This window comes from Sylvia atricapilla, chromosome 4, assembly GCF_009819655.1.
Source record: "Sylvia atricapilla isolate bSylAtr1 chromosome 4, bSylAtr1.pri, whole genome shotgun sequence".
Lineage (NCBI taxonomy): Eukaryota > Metazoa > Chordata > Aves > Passeriformes > Sylviidae > Sylvia > Sylvia atricapilla.
The window spans coordinates 68306386-68320888 of NC_089143.1; the positions used below are offsets into that span (position 1 = coordinate 68306386).

A 14503-nucleotide genomic window follows, 5' to 3' on the forward strand; every position below is an offset into this window, starting at 1 on the left:
AGAACTGGTTTTTCATCTCCAGTAACTATGGGAAGACAAGAAAATATTGAGTATTTTAGTCAGTGTTACTTATGCAAGAGAAAAAACAATCCCTCAAGTTCTAAAAAAAAAGTAATCAGTGTATTTATCTTGCTTTTGAAGTTAAACAGAGATATGCTTTCATTTCAGGGGAACAGATTTCCCACAACCACACAGCTACAGCAGGATAAACAAGAGAGAATAAGCATGCAAAGTGAGAAGTTGTACTAAAAATCTATTCTGAACTGGTAGCTCTGTAGGCCAAAATTTTGTCTCCAACAACTCAATTACTCTAGTCACAGAACAGTTTGAAACTCAAATCTTATTTCCTTATCCTGTCTATCTAGTTGGAGTTAGGAACAAGAGAGCACAAAAACTGCCCTTCTTAAGCGAGGAAAGGCAATGAGAATGTAGTGAGTAACTGAAAGTATTTTGGGGATGTGAATTGATTGCTGAGGAGTAGAGAACTCTGTGGGAAAAGCCATCAAAAATTGATGCTCCAGCTGGAGGTGCCAGTTTAGCAGGAAAAACTGGCATGTACAGAACTACAGATACCTGCAGCGAGAAACCTCCAAGGCTTGAACTCCCCATTATGGTCTACAGTTCTTGCTCAGTGCCTGCACCATCTTTTGAGTTATATATCAGCCAAATTCTGCAGTGAGACAACCTTTTTTCAATGGAAACTACGTTTTTTTGTAATGCAACTGACTGACTCATGACTTTATGGACTGACTCAAAATAAAACACAAACGTGGCAACAAACAGATTCCATCAGCACCACAGAGTAGGAGTGAGGAGGACTGCAGAATTAATCACTGGAGGAAGCTGCAGATGAATTACCTGCGTATGTACAAACTTGCAAATGCAGGTTTCAATTGCTATGATTACAAGGAAATGTTCTCAGAATGTGAGGAATGCACATTTGACACAAGCTGACAGTCTCACAAGAGCATCTAATGAGCATCTGCAAAATCAATCTCACCTTTTCTGCTTCATCCTCCCAAATTAGAGCTCTTTTAGATGGGAATTGTTGGAACTCAAACCCTAAAAATGCCATCCAGGTGTCTTCCAACACCTGCTAATTGTGGCCCTTTCAAATTAGCCCTCATTATTCTTCTAACATCTCTCCTCCATCAGTTCTGCTCCTAGAATCTCAACCTGAAAGAGTTTTATGTAACCTCATAACTTCCCGCATACCTCCCTCTGCATTTAAATTAACTTACTTTATTCTCTATGTTTATAACTTTTTTTTTTTTTGCAAACACATACTTACAGGATATTTGTTATCTAGAAATATTTAGACAGTTAAATTAAAATAAATTCTTAGATATTAGAATGTGACTGACCAGTCCAACACTCATTTCTGATGGTCCACTTTCACACTGAACAATGAAATCTCAGTTTGCTATCCATAAAAGGAAGACAATATTATTATCTCTCATATATAATGTATTTAAACATTTAAACCATAAGATGAGATCACAACATCCAAAGGGAAAAAAAAAACTTAGAAATGAAAGGAACATGATATTGCCAAAAATATTGTACTTCCTATTTAATATACTGATGTTTAATATACCAAGTAATATTTTATTTTGTGCAACAACCCATTTAAGAGATCCACTTCGTTAAGGACAAGGAGAAGTCAACTGCAGACAGTATCCTCTTTTTACACAAGGAACTGGGACACATCCTGAAATGTAGCAGCATGGAATGCTGTCAGGTTTTAAATCAATCCCAGTGCATTCTAATGCTCAACACATTCCCTTGAGACATAAAATGGCAATTCAATTCCAAGTTCATCTCTGCAGATGGAAGCAGCGTGATCCAAACTCCCAGCAGCTTCCCAAATGAACCACGCTAACAAGGAGAAGGTAGTGACACTTACAGGATTGCTTTAACTGCTCATCTGCCTTCTGAGGATAGATTGGGTGCCAGGAGTAGTCAATTGTAAACACAACACTTGGGACCGTCCAGCATTCAACCCATCCAGCCCTTTCAAAAGGAAACAGCACCTTTTATTTCAAGCACAATACTTCCTTTAAATACCTTTAAAGCAACCTCAAAGTTCAAGAATAACAAACAAAATAAATAAATAAGAAGAGGCAACATAAAAATATAAGTATATATGTAAATATCTCAATAAAACTCACTCTTCTTGAGTAATGTTCCTCCATTTGGGCTTGCCCGTTTTCTGTCCACTTTGACATTCCGCAGAAATACAAGACTCAGGATTTATTTTATTGGGCTGACAATCTTTCACCAGCATGAAAAGGGAGTATTTACTAGGATGGCAATCAGGCAGATACAAATGAAGATCAACATCTTCTCCCTAAAAATCAAACATCAGCAACAGGAAAGTTAATTTACATTCACTTTACTCATAATGCTCATCCTGTTTTCATTTTGGGATGTGCCATCATCTTTATTTTACAGGCAAAATTAGACAAGAAATCTGCTTCCCACCAAGTTTTAGTGATTCCTGATCTTCTGTTGTTCAAACCATGCTGCTGAAATTAAATAACTAAACCAAGCTTGATCCACAACTCAATCACACTTTAAAAAGAAAGAAACCTATAAAAGATTGATTGCTTTGCTATCAAATTATACCAAATTAGCAACATCACCATCAACTAGTTTTTTATTTTTAGCAGCAGTAGATAGCTTCTATTTTAAGGAAGACAAAAAGTATAGTAATCCAAAGAATTAGCTGCATCTGTTAAAAATACTTTGTGATCATTACTGCTACAAAATTGATCATATTGCTACATTATTGCTTTGTGATCATATGCTACAGAATCTCTTAAAAATCTAGAAGATGGCTTTCCTAAATGGTTTGGGGGTAGCCAATACAGTATTCAATTTGATCTTTGAACATACATTAGATTTTCACATTTCATAAATAAAGAGGAACAGAATTCCAAGTGTCAAAACACATACACACAATTTAAGTATATATAATAAATATACATACTAAAAATGTATCTATATATGTGTGTAAAGCATATGCATGTTTGTATTTTTCATAAGTATTTTCATTTCTATGTATATATGCATATACAAATAAAAACAGCCTACGATTAAATGGTTCACACAAGCAAACTGAAATCATTTACCTCTGGGTTACTTAAAGAAAAATTCTATGAACTGGAAGGGAAAAAGACTATTTTTCTTTCAGGAAAGAGTTAATTCAAAATTTCCTGATTCAAGAAGGTAAGGGAAGCTGTCTCACATTTACAAGATGAAAGATCTTACCCTTAAGGAGAATCTAGTATTGCATGTGGTTGGAACAAAGTCAGTGAAAGGCAGAGAAAAAACAATGTTCAGGGTTTCTCCACAGGCTGCTAGATAAACTGGGAGGGAAAAACGAAAAACAAACAAACAAATTTGTCAAAATTACTCCCTATTTTGTTCTTAGATGAAGTATCAATCATACAGGTAGAAATAATTAAAAGATATTAAAGAACTCATTACACAGAATATTACCACTTAACTACACAGTACTTAGAGTAATAAATTACTGTAATCAATAACTCTGAAAGTATTTACTACCTACAGCTTGTAATTACTAGAAAGACACTGTACTTAGCACAAGGAAATTGCAGGCAAACAACAAAAATAATTTTAGTATCTTGGTGCTTTTCTTTACTCACTAGGGTTTGGTTTGTAATTCTAGCACTTTCTCTCTATATACATTTATATACACTGTTGATGACTTTTGTTGTATATGATACTTCTTCCAAATAAAAAAAAAGTTCTCACCATTCTCCTGTTGTTTGGTGGAACAGTCAATCCAGTTGTGTTGATTTGCTGCCCAGATCATTTCAAACTGATGGAACATGACTTTGAAGTTCCACATATATGGAACAAACGAAAAAATATCAGGTGCGCTGTCACTGGACCAGTCTTGGATCAAATCTAGACCCACACCAAGTAAAAAAAGGTGAGTTAGTAGCTATCAGGAGAGTGATTTTTTATGATTTTCATGTTGGAGAAGTTAATGTTTGCCCTGACCATAGCAGCAGGTTACACTGAGCACTGTGGCACTACCCAGACAATAGCTCTGGCCTCACTCAGGGGATAACTTTATTAGCATGGCACCATGCCCACACTAATTAAACCTTCCTCCCAGCAGGGCTAATTAGCCCAGGCAGCACTGCAGTGATGGGGCTGTATTCTTTCCATTACTGCAGCTGGAGCTTCCAGCAACAGTTGGGTGGTATTGGACCACCTTGCATTGCCTTCTTCCTCACAGTCAGAATCCTGAGGGAGCAAATTACTTTTCCTCATCATCTGTCAACCACAGGGACACAGTCCAAAGCCCATGTAGTTGAAAATGAGCCAAGCAAAGAGAGATATCAAGAAAAATCAGCATCACAGGTGACAAATATTAAGCAAATCAGTAGCTGTGATAAGAGTTCCAGTAAGAAATTAATTTAGGATCACTTAACTGCAAATCAAGTTTATTTAGGTATTAGAAAATTAAATTATTTGTATTTCTACTCAAATGCAAGAATATCATGTAGTTGGACATTTTATAGGCATCAGGAATTTGTCCTCAGAAAAAAAAATTGTTGCCTTAAGTACGTGAAATCAGAGAACCTGACCTTGCACAACTCAGCAAAGCTTGAAAAGAAATCCCAAAGAAATAATACTTAATTTGACATGTAACTTATCTAGCAAAGAGGTTACCTGTAAAGAAGCTCTTCTGAGCAAAGATGAAATGATAGGTTGCTTTATAAACCTCCAGCTCGCACTGCCATGTCTGTGGCATGTTCCATATCCGGGGATAGCTGGCATTAATATGGAACTGCAGACAAGAAATTCAAGCATCAGGATTACCTGAAAAGATGACAATGCCCAACCCTGTCTCTCAGCAGTTTCCACATATGTACCCTGCTGAATAATTAAAACTGTTTTCCTGCTGGGATGAACAGAAGGTTCTTCCAGTTCCTTAATAATTTAATCCCTGTCTTTCCTTCTATGTTTGAAGGTCAAGTGTTCGTGTGTTCATTTATTTGGAAAGGTATACTATGAGTTTCAGATACATCTGCTGCTGCAGATGTACAAAGCAATTCAAAAGCAAAGTTTTCATCAAAAGCATCACTGTTCAGAACACACCAAGAGAAAATCCCGCGGAACAGAGTATTTTTCAACCATCGATATATTGTTCAAATTCAAACATAAAAAAAAAAATCACTCGAATAAGATAATTTAAAAACCAGTAAGAAGAGTAATCTACACGATTACAGCACTGCAGAAGTGGAATATTAGGCAAACAAAAGAATAATGCAGTATTAAATCTGTCTCAAGTAGTTCATGCACACTTGAGCGCTGTTAAGTACTTGTGCACACACATCCTTTAGCAGAGCTAGTGAGTGCAAACATTTTTTAAGGCAAAGCCTATATGAACACATGGCTACATAATAAATGAGGCAACATTTGTAAATACATAATTTATACACCAAGCTAGTGCTTTTAAAGTCACTAAAGGTTACAGACATGCACAATTATGTCAGGTGTATATATAAACTCCTTGTATGTTAAGGTCTTGCAAAACACACTAAAAAGGCATTTTCCTGCATTAAGAAACTAAAAACTGCTCCACAGAAAAATAAATATGTTCTTTTTTAAAAATCCTCTAGAGACTGAAGCTTTGTGCTTATTAATGCACACTTACAGCCAGCATTTCTGCTTCCAATAGAGTCCTGTACTGCATGCTGCTGGTGGCATCCACGTGGAGGAGCTGCCCTTTAATTGTAGGTGAATAGCCTGGCGAACAAAAGTTAACAAATGATCATTCAGACACAAGAATTACACTAATATTTAAGCAATTTTTACCAGTGATTTCACCAGTCCACTACCAATAAGAATCCTGATGGACATTTGCCTTAATATCTTACAGTGAATTGTACAAGAAAGTATTTTTGTTACTTTCTTTAGGAATATACCTCTCAAGATTACAGAGAGACACTAAAAGACATTCACATACACAGGAATTAAGGTAACTGTTGAGGGGAAAAACAGCAGGGAAACAAATCAGCCTTAACTCACCATTTTCACCCACTGTCATGGGAATATTTATTTCCAAATAGGATCCTGCACCAACGTTTACATGTACAGCGTTTGTTTCCTGCATTGCAAGAAAGCAAAACAGTCCAAATGTGATTTCTAGGTTTATTTATGCCTCTGGCTGTCATTATCCACACCTGGTCTAAAGCACCTGATGATTAAAATCTTTCTTGCCTTCAGAAAAATCACTAATGAACTATCAATATGCATTGATACAAAATGACACCGTTTTTAGGTTTAACAAATACTGACTTCAGTCCAGTTAGAGAAACAGCATAAAATACTCTGATCCAAGGCCTGGGAGGGCAAACTAATGCACATTTCTAACACTACAATTCTAACCCTTCCATTCCCCCACAAAAGAACAAAACACGTGTACAGTGAAGTGCTGCATTTAGAAGAGTAGCAACAAAGAGAAGAAAAATCCAAATTTCTACACATACAAATTTTGCTCCTCTCAGTGTCATCTCTTCATTCAATATCAGAAGAAATTGTTTTCTCAACTTAAAATAATGCCTCTCAGAACATATTTCTCTTTGAAAGGTTTGCTCATAATTGTAAAGGACTAAGACAAAAATCACCCATCTTTTAAAAGCATAGTTCTGTAATAAAGACCTAACAAGTGAAACTCTGCACAACCAAAGAGCACAGTGCAACCACTGTAGACAAAGTTAATTTCTTGATAAGGTTTCATTATTTACCCTGTTCTTGGTAAAAAGCAAATCAATGGTGGCATCTGCAATGATATTCATTCGTAGTTCAAAAGCAAGGATCTGTCTTGGTTTCCCAGGCTGAGCAATTTCTGACACTTTCATAACTTGGTAGTCTGGTGGGAAGAAAAACTTCCACAAGCAATCCCTAGTGGGAAAGAAGAAGAAAAGAAAGAGCTGGTTTTTGTTCACAGCACAACAAAATATATGTGTATTTGTGCATCTACTTGGTTCATTTAACTATCTTGCTCTTAGCTGAGTCTTTAGACAACCAGTGGATGTGATAAGGAAGACTGCTGGTTGAAAATCTTAATCATGGGAGCCTTCCAACTCATTGGAATCTCCAGAAATGTCCATGGCAAGAAGTTAACTTTCAAACAAAAGCCATAAACCTTAATTCAGAAGGCAAAAAAAATGTTTTTCCTTCTTATTTCTTAACCTTTGTTTACAAAATCTGCTACAAAAGCAAAGTAGGAAGTCATCTCTTTGTTCTTCAGTTTGCGCACAAATCACTGATGTAAGCCCAGAAATAAAGAAAATACAGAACTTTAGAACCTCAGAATGGAAACCACATTTCTACAAATTTATAGCTGAACATGCCATGAAATACATGACAGGAAAGGCAGAGTGATGAAGCACAGACAGCAGAGCTTCCATAGGTCTCAGTTCAGGGTGGAATTCCTTCCTGCACGCAGCACCTGGCTGCTGTAGCAGCTTTAAAGTTTCCAAACTTCCATGATCTATCCACAGCAAGATGCAAAAGTGTTCCTGGTATGTATCTAGGAACTCTATGCACTCTGCACTGAACTGCTTTCTACTGAGCGAGTTAAGATTATAAAAAGCATTCCATTATAGGGCAAGCTTTCTTCGGAGTATTAGAAGTATCATTAATGATTCAACTGACCTCGTATTTCTAGCAAAGGGTTCTAGAAAGCAACATTTTCTCTTAAATGCACTATCATATCTAATGACTACTCTTTGGGCTGCCATCCTCACACTCCTGAGAGACAACAAATCATAACAGTTTCACAGGAGAATTAGTGAAAGCCAAGTACCAGCCTGTAATTAACGGGGAAAAGAGGGGAAGCACTGATTATGTCACTTCTGCTTAATAATCCTTTACTCTCTAAACAATCCTATTGTCCTCACCAGAAATGCTCATGTGCAAAACATTCAGGGCCAAGTGAAGGACAGTAGAACTCTAGCCTAATATCTTGTATTAAAATAACTAGATAATAAATACTTTGGAGATAATATCAAGCAGCTGATTATGCTAAGCAGGGATAAATTATTCCTCCCTCATGATTTTCATACCTAGATTTCTGCTTCCCTAAAATTTCTTCATCAACATGCAATTTATTCCCATATTAGCTAACAGGAGCTTGATAAATCTAAGGATCACCAATTAACAAGTTAAACCTTTGGGTACATAACACTTGATAAACATTAAAAGTACTTTGCTTACAAAAAGGGAACATAATCTATTCATTTAATAATGAGAGTAATCCTAACTTTGGAAGGCAACAAGATAAACACCAGTGAATTCACTAATCTTAAACCATTGTGGCAGGATCTTCTTTCAGACTTGGTCTACCCTAAAACACACAACTTAGAAGTTTGAGCAGTTGAGCACACACAGACTTGAGAAAGCTTTCTCAGTAGTAATGGATATTAACATAAAAGCTGTAAATCATGGTCATACCTCTGCCTATCAGCCCAAGGGCCATAGTTGAAGTCTGTCCCTTTTCCACACACAATGTCCAAACCCCAGCATGGTGGCAGGTCTTGTAATTTGCTGTCTTCATTGCTGGCTTCTCCATCATTACTTTCCTCTGTCTCCTCTGGTACAAGACCTGTATTACATAAAATAATAAACATGTTATTAAAGGAAGCTGCTTCAAATCAGCATTAGAAATGTTTGCTTAAGCACAAGACAAAGTGTCCTGATGTCAGTTTTATTTGAAAGCACTACAGTATGTAAATATCAAGACAGAACTCAATGCAGACTTCCAGTGGAAGGCCAAGAAATATGACCAAAAATGATCCAAAATTGCCACCTATCCTACACCTCTACATACCACTACCAAATGTGCTTTGTTCAAGATTCAGGCAATACTTTGAGGGCAGTCAGAGCAAAAGTGTATCTACGATACTTCTATTGGCTCCAAAACATTGCATTAACTCTCTTAGCATAAAGATTTTTCACCATAAAAAAAAGGAAACTATCTTTGTATTTAACAGACTGTACCTGGTTCATCCATATAGTAATAGATATCAACGTCATTGGACTGCATTACAACAAAACCTTCACCCATCAGCCTTGGTGGTCTGCAAGGAAAGAGAGCAAAGATAAAAGAGTAAAAATCCACATGTGAAGACTGATCTTTATGAATTCAAGTAATTTTAAATGCAATGTATTAAGCATAATGGATTTGCATAATGATTTGAGGGAAAAAACCCAAACCCTTGATAATAACGTTTCTATTATTTTAACTATTAAATTAAATAACTTAAAGGTTTAGCTAACTTAAGCATGAAGATACCAGGCTCTTTGCCACAAAGGTATTTATCAGATATTCTAAACCACAAGTAACTACTGAAGTTCTACTTTCAGTGTTTCTTTCAGTCAAGAGTCCCTTTCTCCTTGTCCTATATTGTTCTTCTACCTGCTAATTGTTTTCTTACTGAAATAGCCCTCTACACCAAAGGGACAAGACTTTCAGTAATTAGAACATTAGTTAATTTAAAAAAGGAAAAAAACCCTGTTCTGTCTCAATAACACTTCCCTCATTACAAAAGGATCTAAGTGATAAAACTAAGAGATGAAACATTTCTCCTAACACTGTTACAATGGTACATTACAATCTCTTTAACATGTTAATTTACATATTAATAATTCTGGCTTTACTTCAAGAGACACTATTGCAGCTTCCCAGCCACTTTCATAAACTGTCATTTCTTGACAAAAAACAACAATTTCTACATCAGTTGAAGAGTGTGACCTGTCAGAGCACATTGCCCACTTTACCACAGCTCATTTCCAAAAGCAGGAAACCTTAGGAAACATGGAAGACAGCAGATGTAGAGATCATGCACTGCCAGAAACTCTTCAAGAGCAAGAGAGTAGGAAACTTGAAACTGAGTTTACTTTGAGAGTAACAACAGCAGACAGAGATTAAATACTTTAACACAAACTAGATAATGGCAATAAATTAAAATGAGATTATCATTACCATTTTCAAGTATTCCCTTGCAAAGAGTGATAGAAGCATTGAGATGCATGTTTGTAATACAAAATGTCAATTTTCAAGGTGAAATTTTGATGTTCCTATTGAATACTCAGTCTGTTAGAAATTTCATCAAGTCACTTGGCTGCTTTTTATATATTCACTACCTGCAGGAATTTCTGGAAGTTAAAACACCCAGCTCAAATTTTAAGCCAAAGCAGTACATGAGGGCAGGCTCTAAAGAGCCAAACATTCTCCATTTCCAGTGAATTGGGCAATTTTTTGAATTTGCCCAGTAAATTAGAGCACATTTTGTGCACAGATGCCATCCTTCAGCCATCAGGAGCAACCAAGATCGTAAGAACATAAAAAACAAATACTTAGAGGAAGCAGGACGAAAAGCTAATAGTTTGAGTATCTTAATCCTATTTTGTTTTAATCTTGTTTGTTTTCAATATTAGTTGCAGAAATTTCCTTTGTCGTCATGTTGGAAGAGTAAGATTCTGTACACAACCACAGAATGTCCTTTGACAAGCATAAAGGCATGTTACAAACAGCAGTATTTGGCTGATAAAAAGCCAATTAAGGTACAAATGATGTACAGTTTATTCTATTACTTCATGCAAGCACTATGGGTTGTGTTTGACTTCCTCCAGTTTGTTCAGGCAGCCTAACCCCGCTTATGCAGAATACACAGAGGTGAAAGGATCAGCAATCTGTCTTCAAAAGATAACACAGTCTCCCCTCTACCAAGTCTGACACAACTTTTGCCCAGTTTGGTTGGGGTTTTTTTTTACTATTTCCTAAACTATGAATCAGCTTTACAGAAGTCAACACCTTAAACTTTGCATTTCAAATAGAAATTTAGTGCTGGCAAACCTTGGGTACAGCTCTAGTACCTGAGAGAAGGAAAATAAATCTTGGACACAGGATGCCACATCCCTGGAAACATTCAAGGCCAGGCTGGATGGGGCTCTGAGCAATCTGATCTGGCTGAAGATGTCCCTGCTCATTGTAGAGGGGTTGAACTAAATGGCCTTCGAAGAAACCCTTCTAACCCAGACTATTCTATTATTCTGTGTTTAATAATAGAGAACACACACACAAAAATGCAAACCTAGAATAACACAGAAAACCAGTGCTTTTCTCCATAAATAAAATTAGTTCAAAGATCCAGAATTAAAAACCTTTAGAGTGGCAAAAATGGCAACAGTCTAAACACACTGAGTAAAATAAAGGCGTTGGAGCACAACAATCATTCTTATTTAGTGTTCTTAAAATACATAATGAAATAATATGGATACAAAAAGACCCCAAACTTACTCATCATTTTGAAGACCAACGTATCTTGGACTTGGAACCAGCATGACTCGAACATTTTCCAATTTTCCCTTCACGATGTGCATGAACTGATCAAGGTGGCTTGAAGGTGGTTTTGTGGTGTATGTCAAAAAGGCATCATCAAAGTTAATGCAAAGTGTTTGTGGCTGATAATGATTCCCAAATGCCAAACGACCCTAAATCAAAAAGCAAACCCAGTAACTCACTGGTAATCAAAGATCTCTTATATTTACATATCTATCTACACTGTTCTCTCACATTTAAGTATTTATTTACCTACAAAAATGCAGTTGAACTAGCTCTGTGCAAATAAAGAATATGGACCAAAGTCCTAACCTGTGCAGATCTAAAAATACTACCTTATATGTTAAATTCTGAATTATTTTTTTTATTGCCTCAATAATAGTTTTTCTTTTTTACTGTTGATTATTTGGGTTTTTTGAGGGGGGCGTGGTTTTGGGATGCAACATCAACTTTTAAAGAAGGTGTCCAAATATCGCTATTAAAACATGCAGAGGGGAAAAAAAAAAGAGAACTACCCCAAACACCCACCAAAAACACAACACCAGACTGTACAACACCCACAATGGAATTGTTTGGTCATACTCTGGAAATCATTACTAAGTCTAAGGCAGGAGAATTTCCCAAAAGTTAGAACTGTGCTTCCACCAGCACCAGCATGATCTGTGACTATGTCCTGGTGTAACTTTAACAAGATCATGGTGAACTTTAACTTTTTTAAAGCATGAAGGCAAATAAAAGCTTTAAATAGAGTGTGTGAGAAAAATGAATGGCAAGTGTAATTTTTAAGCAAATACTGATAAATATTTTCCTTCTTAGGGTCTTTTCACTCACCGTGCTCACATTGACTTTAATGACTGGAATAAGTGATCTCCATGAAGAAGAGGGGTCTTGAGATTCAGTTTTCACTTTAACACTAAAGTGAAAAAAAGAAAGGGGGGGGGTGGGTGGAGAGGGGATTATTATTTTTTCTTTTCTGCAGAAGAACCAACAAATTTTTTTCTTCCAGAGGTCTTCAGGGCACAGATCTTGGGGAGCACTCCTTCCCAAGAGGGGTGCCTCCTGCAAAGGACCTGCTAGCAGACAACTTGCCAAGCCTGGGAGAACAACAGGAAGCACATGGAGCTACACCTTGGTGCTGACACAGGTAGGAAACAAGCATGCCTTGTTTAACTCAGAGCAATAGTTAAATAAATCTTCCTCAGGGGATCTTGGCCTGCTCTAAATACTACTGATGAGGCATGGGATTTTTCAGATCCCAAGACACATCCTCCTCAAAGGCAGAAATCGTTTCTGTGCCTGTCAATAAGGGCTTGAGATAAAACCACAATGAGACTGGCTGGGAGGCAGAGCCCTTAGTCAGACTCAGGACTGCCACAGCATCCTGCAGCTGCCCTCTCTGTAATTCTGTAACTGGCGAGCAGCAGCGGCAGCACTCGAGTCTCATTAGATCTCCTCTGCTCCTGACAGTAAATCAGTCTGGTGCTGTCCTGCCCAGAGAGGCTGATTACTGAACATCTGACTGCACTGCACATAAGCCATGTAAAACCCCTTACATTTCCACACCATGTTTTCTGGGATGCCCCAAAAAGAGGAACTAACAGGAGACAGTTTGTGTAGCTGTACACAAGACCATACAGACCCTCACATTTTGCCTATTCAATGTCTTGAGCAGATGTTACTTCTACCAAGCAAAGCAGAAAAAAAAAATCCATTATTATTCTGCCAGCATAATCTTCTTCAAAACACGCTTCCTCTCCACACTGTATTCCAAATAGATTTTTCAGCCTGTCTCTGATCATTAAACGAGAGTGCTTGGTTTGTTTGGCTGTGTTTTTTAATTATTACTGGTAGGAGGTCTGAGGAAAGGGAAAAGATTCAGACTGTCAGGCTTGTCAGTGCAATTTCTCTCAGCTGTCCTTCCCTCATTTGGCCCCCAGAGCACATGTTAACAAAACATTCTCCAGTTAGTTCAGCACTTTGCAGAACAAAGCATCGACAAAATAGCAAAATGAATAATTATTTACCTTTCAAGATTGGCATGTGTTCTCTGCCTCCCATTCACTTGTGCTCTCTCATCATCTTTCTTTGCTGGAATTATTGTGGGATCCAAGCCAAACAGTTCTTGAAGTTGTCCATAAAGTTCAGAGCGGTTGTACACGTGAAATTCAAAGTCATTCACCATAATATACAGTCGAGTTTCTGCCTTTGGATCTAACCAAATAGTAGGAAAAGAGGTTCCATTTCTATTTCAGCATTCCCTTGGAATATTTACAGTTTCTCAAACATGCACATTTTGCAAAACCAATCCACACAGTACTGAACAGCTGCTGAAGTACATATTAAAAATGCTCTAAAAAACTCCACAAAATAATTACAGCATTCTAAGCAAATCAGTAAAACTTGGCAAATAAGACAGCTGCATACAAAATATTAAATCTGAAAGGCATTTCACCCCTAGGTCACAGTCCAAAAAAAAAAAAAAAAAAATCCAGACAGAAACTGCACAAAATGCTAAATGAAGTTTTTCAGTCTCATGTATGAAAACAAACAAACAAATATCCCTCTCAATGCATAGAACAGAAGCCTCAGTGAAAATTTCTGCTTTTTAGTACAGATATCACGGAGATCAATTCTATCTCAAAATCCAAATGGTTTTCTATCCAAGCTCCCTGGTACAGCATGCCTGAAGTGGGGAAAAGCTTTCCTTTATAGAGAAACAGAAAACATTAACATGCAGAACTAACAAGATCATACACATTTTGCACAATCAATCAACAGTCTCATGAATTTAAAATTTCAACTGATATATCAGCTTGGCTCTCTTATCCTTAAAACCTATTTTAACATCTGCTGATCATATAGAGAGCTGATTGTGACATACTTTGACATACTTTTGCCTCAGAAAGTGTGACCTAATTATGCAGTTAATGCGAGGGAAAAGCTCGCACCACTTCCCCCTAATTACCCAGTTGAAAGAGTGCCCATTACACATTGACTCAAGAGACCTGAGCTGCTCTAAAAACCTCATCTGGTCTTTCTAAGTCAAACAGACTTCAGGCAGCTGAAGAATCAATGGTTATTACAACAGTCCCCAGTCTGTAACTCAGAGGG

The 14503-nt window shown here is 37.0% G+C and overlaps 1 protein-coding gene across 11 annotated transcripts in view; it reads right to left on the reverse strand.

Moving 5' to 3' along the window:
- Positions 1-14503, reverse strand: part of BLTP1 (bridge-like lipid transfer protein family member 1) — an 87385-nt gene that overhangs the window by 57961 nt on the left and 14921 nt on the right. For 10 of the 11 annotated variants that reach the window (XM_066318213.1, XM_066318214.1, XM_066318221.1 and 7 more), the window contains exons 6-18: positions 13417-13603; positions 12224-12305; positions 11351-11544; positions 9049-9128; positions 8503-8653; positions 6792-6948; positions 6073-6151; positions 5699-5790; positions 4711-4828; positions 3781-3936; positions 3274-3371; positions 2172-2350; positions 1907-2013 (exon numbers count right to left, since the gene is read on the reverse strand). In XM_066318213.1, coding sequence (XP_066174310.1) covers positions 1907-2013; positions 2172-2350; positions 3274-3371; positions 3781-3936; positions 4711-4828; positions 5699-5790; positions 6073-6151; positions 6792-6948; positions 8503-8653; positions 9049-9128; positions 11351-11544; positions 12224-12305; positions 13417-13603 — 1680 coding nt within the window. The remainder of the gene's footprint in view (positions 1-1906; positions 2014-2171; positions 2351-3273; positions 3372-3780; positions 3937-4710; positions 4829-5698; positions 5791-6072; positions 6152-6791; positions 6949-8502; positions 8654-9048; positions 9129-11350; positions 11545-12223; positions 12306-13416; positions 13604-14503) is intronic. The other variant, XM_066318217.1, reaches the window with a different exon arrangement.